Raw genomic sequence first — 12,204 nt, forward strand, 5'->3', positions numbered from 1 at the left:
ACTTGATCAAGGGGCTGCTTTATGTGAGATGGCTGAGCACTGAAATTTATCTAATAAAATAAACTTATATTATAAAAGAAATAATACAAATAATATTTGAGATTGTATAAATAGGCAAATATCATAACACACAAGTGTTTGAAAGGATAGAATGAGGAAACAAATATAAAATCATGAACAAATATAAAATCATGAAACAGTATATTTAGATTCTGCTAAAGCAAAAAATTCAGAATACTTCCTCCTCAGAAAGTTCACATGATACAAATTCTTCCCCTTCAAAGATTCCCCAAACCTTCTCTTATTTTGTTTTCCAAGAAAAGTGTCTAGATAGGTGCTAATGTTTCTTGCCTCCTAAAAAGAAAACACACACACACACACACACACACACACACACACACACACCCCTTTCTAAGTTTCTCTTTCATCAATCAGTAGATTCTTGAGATCCTGGGTCCCCCTAAAAGAGTACAGGATTTTTCTTAACAAGGGGTACTGAATCAAGAATATGAAGTTTCCTGGGATCCAGATCAAAGGAATTTAAACTTGCAGTTGTTTAGATTCATGTTGTCACTTAGGTTTCTGTCTTTATTTAAAACTGTGTGAAAAAAAAGTTTTTCTAAGGCATGAGGAAGCTACAATTATGTTCACACTAAGTATTCAAAAGCCATCAGTTGCCTAAGAATGCTTCTAACAAGCATGAGAAATGCTATTTTAACCTTTAACAACAATGAAGAAAAAAATTCAGAGTTTGAAATAAAACTTTTCAACCGATTAATAGTTTGTAATTCTTACTTACCATTTGGGCCACATGATGTCGCTCTTTACCGCAAATTCTTTCATAATCAACAAAAGGAAGTCATTCCTGTTCGCACTGGAAAGACGCTCCACTCTCTTTCACTCTTCAGATGCACAACAATGGCCACACATCGAGATTGAAATGAAGTGATAAAAACATTCCTATAAATTCGGAGGCAGGTTTTGCTGACTAGAAAAATAAAACGCCAATAATCTGAAATGGTGTGCCGGAGTGGATACGACCCAGGGCGCCGACATCTACTGCTGTTTTTTACAATTCTAGCTGCTTGGGAGGCGGGGAGAGGCCAGCTCCACTACTCGGTCCCCGAGGAGGCTAAACACGGCACCTTCGTGGGCCGCATCGCGCAGGACCTGGGGCTGGAGCTGTCGGAGCTGGTGCCGCGCCTGTTCCGGGCGGTGTGCAAATTCCGTGGGGACCTTCTGGAGGTAAATCTGCAGAATGGCATTTTGTTTGTGAATTCGCGGATCGACCGCGAGGAGCTGTGTGGGCGGAGCGCAGAGTGCAGCATCCACCTGGAGGTGATCGTGGACAGGCCGCTGCAGGTTTTCCATGTGGACGTGGAGGTGAAGGACATTAACGACAACCCTCCCGTGTTCCCAGCGACACAAAAGAACCTGTTCATCGCGGAATCCAGGCCGCTTGACTCTCGGTTTCCACTAGAGGGCGCGTCCGATGCAGATATCGGGGAGAACGCCTTGCTCACTTACAGACTGAGCCCCAATGAGTATTTCTCCCTGGATGTGCCAACCAGCAACCAGCAGGTAAAACCTCTTGGGCTTGTATTACGGAAACCTTTGGACAGAGAAGAAACTCCGGAGCTTCATTTATTGCTCACGGCCACCGATGGAGGCAAACCTGAACTGACTGGCACCGTTCAGTTACTCATCACAGTACTGGACGTCAATGACAATGCCCCAGTATTCGACAGAACCCTCTATACGGTGAAATTACCAGAAAACGTTTCTATCGGAACGCTGGTGATTCACCCCAATGCCTCAGATTTAGACGAAGGCTTGAATGGGGATATTATTTACTCCTTCTCCAGTGATGTTTCTCCAGATATAAAATCCAAGTTCCACATGGACCCCGTAAGTGGGGCAATCACAGTGATAGGACATATGGATTTTGAAGAAAGTAGAGCACACAAGATCCCAGTAGAGGCTGTCGATAAAGGCTTCCTACCACTGGCTGGTCATTGTACAGTTCTTGTGGAAGTTGTGGATGTAAATGACAATGCTCCACAGTTGACTCTCACTTCCCTGTCTCTCCCTATTTCAGAGGATGCCCAGCCAGGTACAGTCATCACTTTGATTAGCGTGTTTGACCGAGATTTTGGAGTCAATGGACAGGTTACCTGCTCCCTGACGCCCCACGTCCCCTTCAAGTTGGTGTCCACCTTCAAGAATTACTATTCATTGGTGCTGGACAGCGTCCTGGACCGCGAGAGCGTGTCGGCCTATGAGCTGGTGGTGACCGCGCGGGACGGGGGCTCGCCTTCACTGTGGGCCACGGCCAGCGTGTCCGTGGAGGTGGCCGACGTGAACGACAACGCGCCGGCGTTCACGCAGTCCGAGTACACGGTGTTCGTGAAGGAGAACAACCCACCGGGCTGCCACATCTTCACGGTGTCTGCGCGGGATGCGGACGCGCAGGAGAACGCGCTGGTGTCCTACTCGCTGGTGGAGCGGCGGGTGGGCGAGCGCGCGCTGTCGAGCTACGTGTCGGTGCACGCGGAGAGCGGCAAGGTGTACGCGCTGCAGCCGCTAGACCACGAGGAGCTGGAGCTGCTGCAGTTCCAGGTGAGCGCGCGCGACGCGGGCGTGCGGTCTCTGAGCAGCAACGCGACGCTGCAGGTGTTCGTGCTGGACGAGAACGACAACGCGCCGGTGCTGCTGGCGCCTCGGGTGGGTGGCATTGGTGGCGCTGTGAGCGAGCTTGTGCCGCGGTCTGTGGGCGCGGGCCATGTTGTGGCGAAGGTACGTGCAGTTGACGCTGACTCAGGCTACAACGCGTGGCTTTCGTACGAATTTCAACCTGTCGCCGCCAGTGCGCGCATCCCGTTCCGCGTGGGGCTGTACAGTGGCGAGATTAGCACTACCCGAGCCCTAGGTGAGACGGACGCACCGCGCCACCGCCTTCTGGTGCTGGTGAAGGACCATGGAGAGCCCTCGCTGACAGCCACAGCCACCGTGCTGGTGTCGCTGGTGGAAAGCGCCCAGGCGCCAAAGGCATCGTCGCGGGCGTCGGTGGGCATTGCAGGCCCAGAGGTGGCACTGATGGATGTCAACGTGTACCTGATCATCGCCATCTGCTCCGTGTCCAGTCTGTTGGTGCTTACCCTGCTGCTGTACACGGCGTTGCGGTGCTCAGCGCCGTCCTCCGAGGGTGCATGTGGTCTGGTAAAGCCCACTCTGGTGTGCTCCAGCGCGGTGGGGAGCTGGTCATTCTCCCAGCAGAGGCGGCAGAGGGTGTGCTCTGGGGAGGGCCCACCCAAGACAGACCTCATGGCCTTCAGTCCCAGCCTTCCTCAGGGTCCTTCTTCTTCAGACAATGTGAGTCGTAAATAATCTTGCTTTCAACACTTTAAAAATAATTAGTTCAATTTGTCTCCTTAAATTTTCTTTCATAATTTCTTTTTTAGTTGATAACTTTGTACATAATTATTACTTTTTAGTGTTATGCTGTATTTGCACTAATTATTTGGAAGTACTTTTAATATACACTTTTGGGATACGTAATACTGTAGATCAAAATCTATGGTTTATGTTGGCTACTCTCTATTTTTGAAGAAGGACTTTGCTAACTGGATCAATGGATTCACCTTTCTTCTATAGTGTATTTACAAAATCAAGTATTTACATTTCCATATTTTGATAATACTTATAAATGCTATAATAAACAAATTTCAATATATATATTTTACCTAATATTTTATTCTATGTATTGTCCTCATTTTATAAAATATATGTGTCAAAATCATCTGTTCAATTTTGCCTTTTTATATTTAGAACGTGAATTTTAAACATTTCTTTTATATCGATTTATCTTCTTTTTATCATATTTGTGTAGTACGGACTTCTTTTTCACTTACTTTGTTGAAATGTATTTGCCATGTTCTTGATGAATCAATATGAACAATTTAAAAATAGTTTAAATAGCAGTTCAATAGTATTTTTTATTTTGTTCCTTGTTTGTATAAGAAATATATTCACATTGAAAATTTCAAAGAGGGAAATCTAGTACATAGTAAAAAATCTCGTTGTCTCCTCCAACTCCAAACCATTCACTTTACCTTTTCGAATTTCTGAAGCAGTTTTAGTTTTTTTTTGTATATTCCAAGATTATTATTGCCAAATTATATATATATGTGTGTGTATTTACAATCACCAAATTGTAAATCACCTATATATGTATTTTAGAATTTGCCCCTTCCTTCCTTCCTTCCCTCCCTCCCTTCCTTCCTTCTTTCTTTCCTTTTCTTTCTTTTCCTTTTCTTTTCTTTTTTCTTCTTTTGAGACAACGATCTCACTCCATCACCTAGGCTGCTGAAATGCAGTGGCAGGATTATAGCTCACTGCAGTCCTGGGCTCACAGGATCCTCCCGTCTCAGCCTCTGGAGTAGCTGGAAATACAGTCTGAATGTCATTGCACCCTGCTAATTTTGTTTTATTTTTGTAGAGACAGAGTGGCGTCTTGTTTCCCAGGCTGGTCTTGAACTCCTGGCTTCAAGTGATCCTCCTACCTTGGCCTCCCAAGGTGTTGGGATTACAGACATGAGCAACCACACCCAGCCTGCCTTTCATCTTCCTTTTTTTAAAAAAAGAAGTGATTACAGTAGAAACCTACCCTTCTGCACTTTTTGTTTGTTTTTCCACTTTAAATTATTATTATTATTATTTTTTTTTTGGACAGAGTTTTATTCTGTCGCCCTCGCTGGAGTGCAGTGGTGCGATCTTGGCTCGCTGAAAAATCCGCCTCTCTGGTTCAAGCGATTCTCATGCTTCAGTCACCCAAGTAGCTGAGATTAAAGACGCTGGCAACCATGCTGGGCTCTCTCTCTCTCTCTCTCTCTCTATATATATTTTAGTAGAAACAGAGTTTCACCATGTTACCCTGGCTGGTCTTGAAATCTTGGGCTCAAGTGATCTGCCTGCCTCAGCCTCCCAAAGTGCTGGGATTACAGGCGTGACCCACCGCATCCAGCCTAAATTATATATTGGGTTTTGTGGCATATTATTTCATTAGCGCTTATTCCTTCTTTTTGATTATTTGCTTTCTTATTTTAAAAAGTATTTGCATCTTATTTTGTTTTATGGATATATCATGATTTATTAATCCAGTACTGTATTAGGGACATTAATGAAACAATAACCTAATTGTCCAGACTTTTAAAAAATTTTTACAAATAATTTGGTTAGTTAAAAAAAGATAGTTAACTGGGTGTGGTGGCATACACCTCTAATCCCAGCATTTCAGGAGGCCGAGTCAGGAGGATTCCTTCAGTCTAGGAGTTTGAGAGCAGCTTGTGCATCTTTTGTAGAGACTTTGTAAAATTAGCTGTGCATGGTGATGTGTGTCTGTAGTGTCAGCTACTCAAGAGGCTGAGGTGGGAGGATCACTTGAGCCTAGGAGCTCCAAGCTGCAGTTATGGCACTGAACTCCAGCCTAGGTGACAGAGCAATACCTTGCCTCAAAAATAAAATAAAATGAAATAATAAAATAAAATAAAATAAAACCCAGAACTGATGATCAATTTTCACTGTTCCTAATATTCTAATATACTTTAGGAAATCATTTTAGGATATGTTACTGTTTTCTTTTCAACGTGAATGAGGGTAGAGTATACAAAGTCAAAAATCTGTTTGGTAATCAATATAATTATTTACCATTGAGCAGTAATATGTGATTCACCACAAGCAGACCAAGTTTGCTGCTCTTGTTGAAAGAATATTGTTTTGTGGAAAAATCTATAAATATCTTTGACCTTCAAAGATGGTAATTGTAATTCTGTTTTCATTGCTTTGTTTTTATGGTTACATGCATGTATATTTAAAACCTTCCTAGTGTATTATTAAGAAAGTTTTAAATACCCTAAATAGGAATTCCCTAAATTGGGAAATACTTGAAGTTGATTTATCCTCCTTAGCCACCCAAACTGTATTCATCAATTATTATTATTATTATTATTATTATTTTTGAGACAGGGTCTCAATCTGTAGCCCAGGATGCAGTGCACTGGCACAATCTGGGCTCACTGCAACCTCTGCCTCCTGGGCTCAAGTGATCTTCCTACCTCAGCCGCCGAAGTTGCTGGGACTACAGGCGCACACCACCATACTCAGCTAATTTTTGTATTTTTTGTAGAGATGGGGTCTTACCATGTTGCCCAGGCTGGTCTCAAACTCCTGAAATATCCAGAAATACTGTTTTCTTTACAAATTGTTTGCTACTATTTAGAGTCAACTACAGAAATATTTTTTTGTGTAAATAATGTGATGAGAAATTTAAATCATTTCACAGAAAATGCCCTTATTCACCTTTCCTATTTTACCTACGTTTTTGGTAAGAATTTTGTAGAAATTCAGAGGAGCTCTTAATCATCTACAATGAAGGCATTCATGGAGAATTTACTTTTGAGGTGGACTTTGAAAGATGAATAGAATTTTGACACATAAAGATGAAGTAATAGAAGAAAAACCTTGAACAAAGAGTGTACCAAGAAAGAGACAACATATTTTCTGTAAAATATGACTCATATTGGAAAGTGGTTAGCCTTAGCACCGAGAAGATTGGCTCATGGTCATGTAGCCTATCTCCCAGATGGAAGTCTAATGTCTTGACAATTGGTCAATAAAAAGATAAACTTGCTGAAGATTTTAGTGCAATCGAGTGAAAGCTGTACTAATAAAGACAGAAATTATCTCACATGAAAGGAGAGATGGGATGTATACAAACTTTAAATATGGTAGGCAAGGGAAAAGAAATCATAAAAATACATATGAGTAAGTGTGGAGAATTGCCATGCTATAAAAATTGTGATTTTTTAATGATTTGGGTTTTGGGTGATTATTGATTAGATATTCTTCTAACTTTGGTTGACTCATTTTCTAGGCAATGTTAGGATATACAGGTTAAAATGTCAGGTAGAAAATGAAAATAGGGGGTTGCAGATATGGAGTTAAGAATACTTCAAATAATAGGCTAGTTTAAAGCCCTGGAAATAGAAATGTTAAATAAAAAGATTGGGGAAAAAAGGTTAAAGGCATAATTCTGGAAAATACTCACTTTTTGGAGCAGAAGAAAGATGAAGAACTAACAAACAAGCCAATGGTGGAAATACTACTAGAGTTTGACATGTCAGAGAAATCATAGAGGAAAATGTTTTAAGTGAGAGGCTGAATTTAACAAGCTATAGAGATATCGGGAAATAGTGTAAAGAATATGCACATACATTTTTATTACTTTAGTAAGTAAAACTGTTCAGGCAATTTGACATTTATTGAATAAAGAAAAGCAGAAATTTAACAATAAGAACACAAGAAGATAAAATGTAGAAAAGTTAGAATTATATGCTCACCTCAGAGTAATATATGCCAGTGTTTCTGGTGACCAAATAAATATTAATGCATTTCTTCCACACGAAACTATGGAGGACAGTTTACGTTTCTGATATCCATGACATACAGGTCATACTTTATTATTAATTGATACGATATTTAAAATATTGGGAAGAAATTCCTTTCCTTATGAAGAAGAAATCCCTAGATGAAACTAATGTAAGGAGCCAGACGGTATGAATACCTCTGCAATTGATGAAGTTAAGGATTTACTATTAAAGTATGATAAAGAAATAGAAGGTGCATGAAAGAACCCAGATATTGCGGAAGTAATTCATGTAATCATTACCTTTTGAAGCCACATGATGTCGCTGTCTACTAAGAAGTTCTGGTTAGCCAAGGTTCAAAGTCGTTCCTCTGACAGCATCCGTCTCTAAAGTCTGAACAATGGGAGATGCAGCGGAATTGAATATTAAAAGACGCCGGAAAGTACAGTCGTTCATCTTCATATTAAGATAAGATTTTCTGATAGGAAACGACTATTTAACATGGTTTGTCACTGGCGAGGAGACCTGGGATCCCGGCGACTACTACTCTCGCTTCTGCTCCTCGCAGCCTGGAAGGCGGGGAGCGGCCAGCTCCACTACTTTGTCTCCGAGGAGGCCAAACACGGCACCTTCGTGGGCCGCATCGCGCAGGACCTGGGACTGGAGCTGGCGGAGCTGGTGCCGCGCCTGTTCCGGGTGGCGTCCAAAACACACGGGGACCTTCTGGAGGTAAATCTGCAGAATGGCATTTTGTTTGTGAATTCTCGAATAGACCGCGAGGAGCTGTGCGGGAGGAGCGCGGAGTGCAGCATCCACCTGGAGGTGATAGTGGACAGGCCACTGCAGGTTTTCCATGTGGACGTGGAAGTGAAGGACATTAACGACAACCCGCCAGTGTTCCCGGTAAAAGAGCAAAAGCTATTTGTTTCAGAATCCAGAATGCCAGACTCTCGGTTTCCGCTAGAGAGCGCGTCTGATGCAGATGTTGGAGCTAACTCCGTGTTAACTTACAGGCTTAGCTCTCATGATTACTTCATGCTAGATGTGAATTCAAAGAACAATGAGAATAAACTGGTTGAGCTCGTATTAAGAAAATCCTTGGACAGAGAGGACGCTCCTGCACACAACTTATTCCTGACAGCCACAGATGGCGGCAAACCTGAGCTTACAGGCAGTGTTCACCTGCTGGTCACAGTGCTGGATGTGAATGATAATGCTCCCACTTTCGAGCAGCCTGAATACGAAGTAAGAATATTCGAAAACGCAGACAACGGAACAACAGTTATCAGACTGAATGCTTCTGATCGGGATGAAGGAGCGAATGGGGCCATTTCATACTCTTTTAATAGCCTTGTTGCAACTATGGTTATTGACCACTTTAGCATAGATCGAAATACAGGAGAAATAGTGATTCGGGGTAATTTGGATTTTGAACAAGTAAATTTATATAAAATCCGCATTGACGCAACGGACAAAGGCCATCCTCCCATGGTGGGTCATTGCACCGTTTTAGTGAGAATTTTGGATAAAAATGATAACGTCCCTGAGATAACATTGACTTCCTTATCCTTGCCTGTACGTGAAGACGCTCAATTCGGTACTGTCATCGCCCTATTTAGCGTGAACGACCTTGACTCAGGTGTCAACGGGCAGGTGACCTGCTCCTTGACGCCCCATGTCCCCTTCAAGCTGGTGTCCACCTTCAAGAATTACTACTCATTGGTGCTGGACAGCGCCCTGGACCGCGAGAACGTGTCAGCCTATGAGCTGGTGGTGACCGCACGGGACGGGGGCTCGCCTTCGCTGTGGGCCACGGCCAGCGTGTCTGTGGGTGTGGCCGACGTGAACGACAACGCGCCGGCGTTCACGCAGTCCGAGTACACGGTGTTCGTGAAGGAGAACAACCCACCGGGCTGCCACATCTTCACAGTGTCGGCGGGGGACGTGGATGCGCAGGAGAACGCGCTGGTGTCCTACTCGCTGGTGGAGCGGCGGGTGGGCGAGCGCGCGCTGTCGAGCTACGTGTCAGTGCACGCGCAGAGCGGCAAGGTGTACGCTCTGCAGCCACTGGACCACGAGGAGCTGGAGCTGCTGCAGTTCCAGGTGAGCGCGCGAGACGCAGGCGTGCCGCCTCTGGGCAGTAACGTGACGCTGCAGGTATTCGTGCTGGACGAGAATGACAACGCGCCGGTGCTGCTGGCGCCTCGGGTGGGTGGCACTGGTGGTGCAGTGAGCGAGCTGGTGCCGCGGTTGGTGGGTGAGGGCCACGTGGTAGCAAAGGTGCGCGCGGTGGACCCCGACTCGGGCTACAATGCGTGGCTTTCGTATGAGCTGCAGCCAGCGGCAAGCAGCGCTCGGTTCCCGTTCCGTGTGGGGCTGTACACGGGAGAGATTAGCACGACTCGTGCCCTGGAAGAAGCGGACTCTCCGCGCCACCGCCTGCTGGTGATAGTGAAGGATCATGGTGAGCCGGCGCTGATGGCCACGGCCACCGTGCTGGTGTCGCTGGTGGAGAGCGGCCAGGCTCCAAAGGCGTCTTCGAGGCCGTCGACTGGCGCTCTGGGTCCCGAAGCGGCGCTGGTGGATGTCAACGTGTACCTGATCATCGCCATCTGCGCGGTATCTAGCCTTCTGGTGCTCACGCTGCTACTGTATACTGCGCTGCGGTGCTCAGCTCCGCCCACTGAGGGTGGGTGCCCGGCGGGGACCCACCCCGCCGGGTCCAGTGCGGTGGGGAGCTGGTCATACTCGCAGCAACAGCGGCAGAGGGTGTGCTCTGGTGAGGGGCCACTGAAGACGGACCTCATCGCCTTCAGCCCCAGCCTTCCTCCTGATCTGGGATCAGTTGATGTAGGCGAACAGCAAGGTTTAAATGTTGATCATGGCCTCAAAGTAAGTCCATTTAAATTTAGAACTCATAAATTCTATTTGTGGAAATTGTAATTACTTTAAAAGTGTTTCATATGTATTTTTCACCGTATTATATAGTGAAAATTTAAACATTGTTTTAGTTTTTAGAAACCTTTTATAATTAATTGAATTTTCTCAGTGGCATAATACAGTATTAATCATTCTCCACAAGTTGGGTCTATCTGGAAACTCAAGTTATGGTTGGATGATATCCCTTTTTTACTGACCATTTATTTTGGCCTGCCTTACAGCCGTCTTCTCTGAACAATGCTCTAACAACGTCCAGGGTATTTTGATCTTTGGTGAATGTATTCCCCCAAAACATTTATTCTTTTGTCCTTAGGCACTGAACTCTTAATCTTACTCCATATGCTGTACTTTGAAATGCATGTTTTAAATATGTTGTCGTTATGTTTACTCTTATTCACTTTAACATCTCAGTTTATTCATCTTATTATCTGACTTTCTGGTGTCTAGTAGTCACAAATATCTTTGGTGTTTCACTATCGCCGTTTTAAGCAATGTAGTGATAAAATACAGAATAATAGTGTTTTTCAAAATTTGATAGTTTTCATATACTTCCTAATTTTTTTATAAACTAGTAAAAAAGTAAAATCAAGAGGGAAGAGATTTGTAATGCTTCTTTTAAGTCATTATTTAGACCATTTTACTATTTGGAGACGTGTTTTTTATTCTACATGATTTTTACAGTTGGGGTGTCGACAACTTAACATTTTTTGAGCCTCTATGTTTAGAAAATGATTACTTTACTCTTGCAAGTATCTTCTAAACTCTTATCATTCAATCCTTTGTTCATGAGTTGGAATCTTCTCAATAATATTCCACATTAAAGTGATATTTAATATGACTTAGAAAAATGTTTTCATCAGAAAAACTATACATGGTAATTTCATTCTTGCAAACCAAACATAATTTATAAATCTTTATTATACAGAATATTTGGGATTATCATGGCCCATTAGTTTGTGTAAAAATATTTAGCTTTATGGGATAAATCTTTGAAAAATCCAAGATACTTTATTTTGATGTCTTTCAATGTTTTCTTTCTTTTCTTTCCTCTTGTCTTTTTACTTTTGCTTCTTGTGACTGTTCCGCCTGCCTTGATATTAAATACCCATTAGACTTTGAGCATGTTGCTTTGGAGGAAATGGTGGAACTTGATGAAAGGGAATGAAGGATTTCTGGGACTCTGAATTCTTACAGTTTGTTATTAGCATTATTTTAAATCTTTTAATCCCTTAAGAACCAATAATGTAATCATTTATGGGCATGTTTTATCCCCTTTGTCCACCTGAAGGTAACCTCAAAGCAGAATTATTTTGTAGTTGATTTTAATGTTCTCTTAATGCCTGTCCATGTTTAACATTTTATTTGACTATTAGAACACATTACATAAAAGCAAATTGTTTTCATTTTAGTCCTTTAAGGACTTTAAAAAATATGCTTATCTTTATTATCCTGTTTGAATAGTATGTGGAGTTTTTCCTTTGTGTAAGTAATATTTCCCATCCTGTCTATGTCTACCTGGTTCTCAGGTATTACTTTAATTACTGAATTCTCCTAAACATTTAATTGACTTTTACAAAATATCATAAATAAAAGGATTCTTTCCGCCACCTAGCATTGTATTTGGCAACTTATCATTTAAGTCATTTTAGTTCTGTGTTTCTTCAAATATCTATCTAATTGATATTTGAATTTGGGGTTGTGCTTTCACAATGAGAAAGTCTAAACCTGTTTCTTGTACATTAATACTTTTCACTATTCTAATTATGGTGATGCTTTTAGCTATTAAGTATTTCTGGGATTGAAATGTGCCAGAAGTTAGTTATTAAGTATTGTGGATTCT

General features: G+C 42.7%; 1 protein-coding gene across 9 annotated transcripts in view; it reads left to right on the forward strand.

The window, feature by feature from the left end:
- LOC102136630 (protocadherin alpha-C2) overlaps positions 1 to 12,204 on the forward strand; it is a 199,956-nt gene that overhangs the window by 26,973 nt on the left and 160,779 nt on the right. For 2 of the 9 annotated variants that reach the window (XM_045394334.2, XM_073994446.1), the window contains exon 1: positions 890 to 3,372. The exons of 6 other annotated variants lie outside the window; for them this stretch is intronic. In XM_045394334.2, the coding sequence (XP_045250269.2) occupies positions 1,018 to 3,372 (2,355 nt within the window). In that variant the 5' untranslated portion in view covers positions 890 to 1,017. Of the gene's footprint in view, positions 1 to 889; positions 3,373 to 7,788; positions 10,317 to 12,204 lie in introns of those variants that run through there. One more of the 9 variants, XM_045394333.3, reaches the window with a different exon arrangement.

This window comes from Macaca fascicularis, chromosome 6 (genome assembly GCF_037993035.2).
Source record: "Macaca fascicularis isolate 582-1 chromosome 6, T2T-MFA8v1.1".
NCBI lineage: Eukaryota > Metazoa > Chordata > Mammalia > Primates > Cercopithecidae > Macaca > Macaca fascicularis.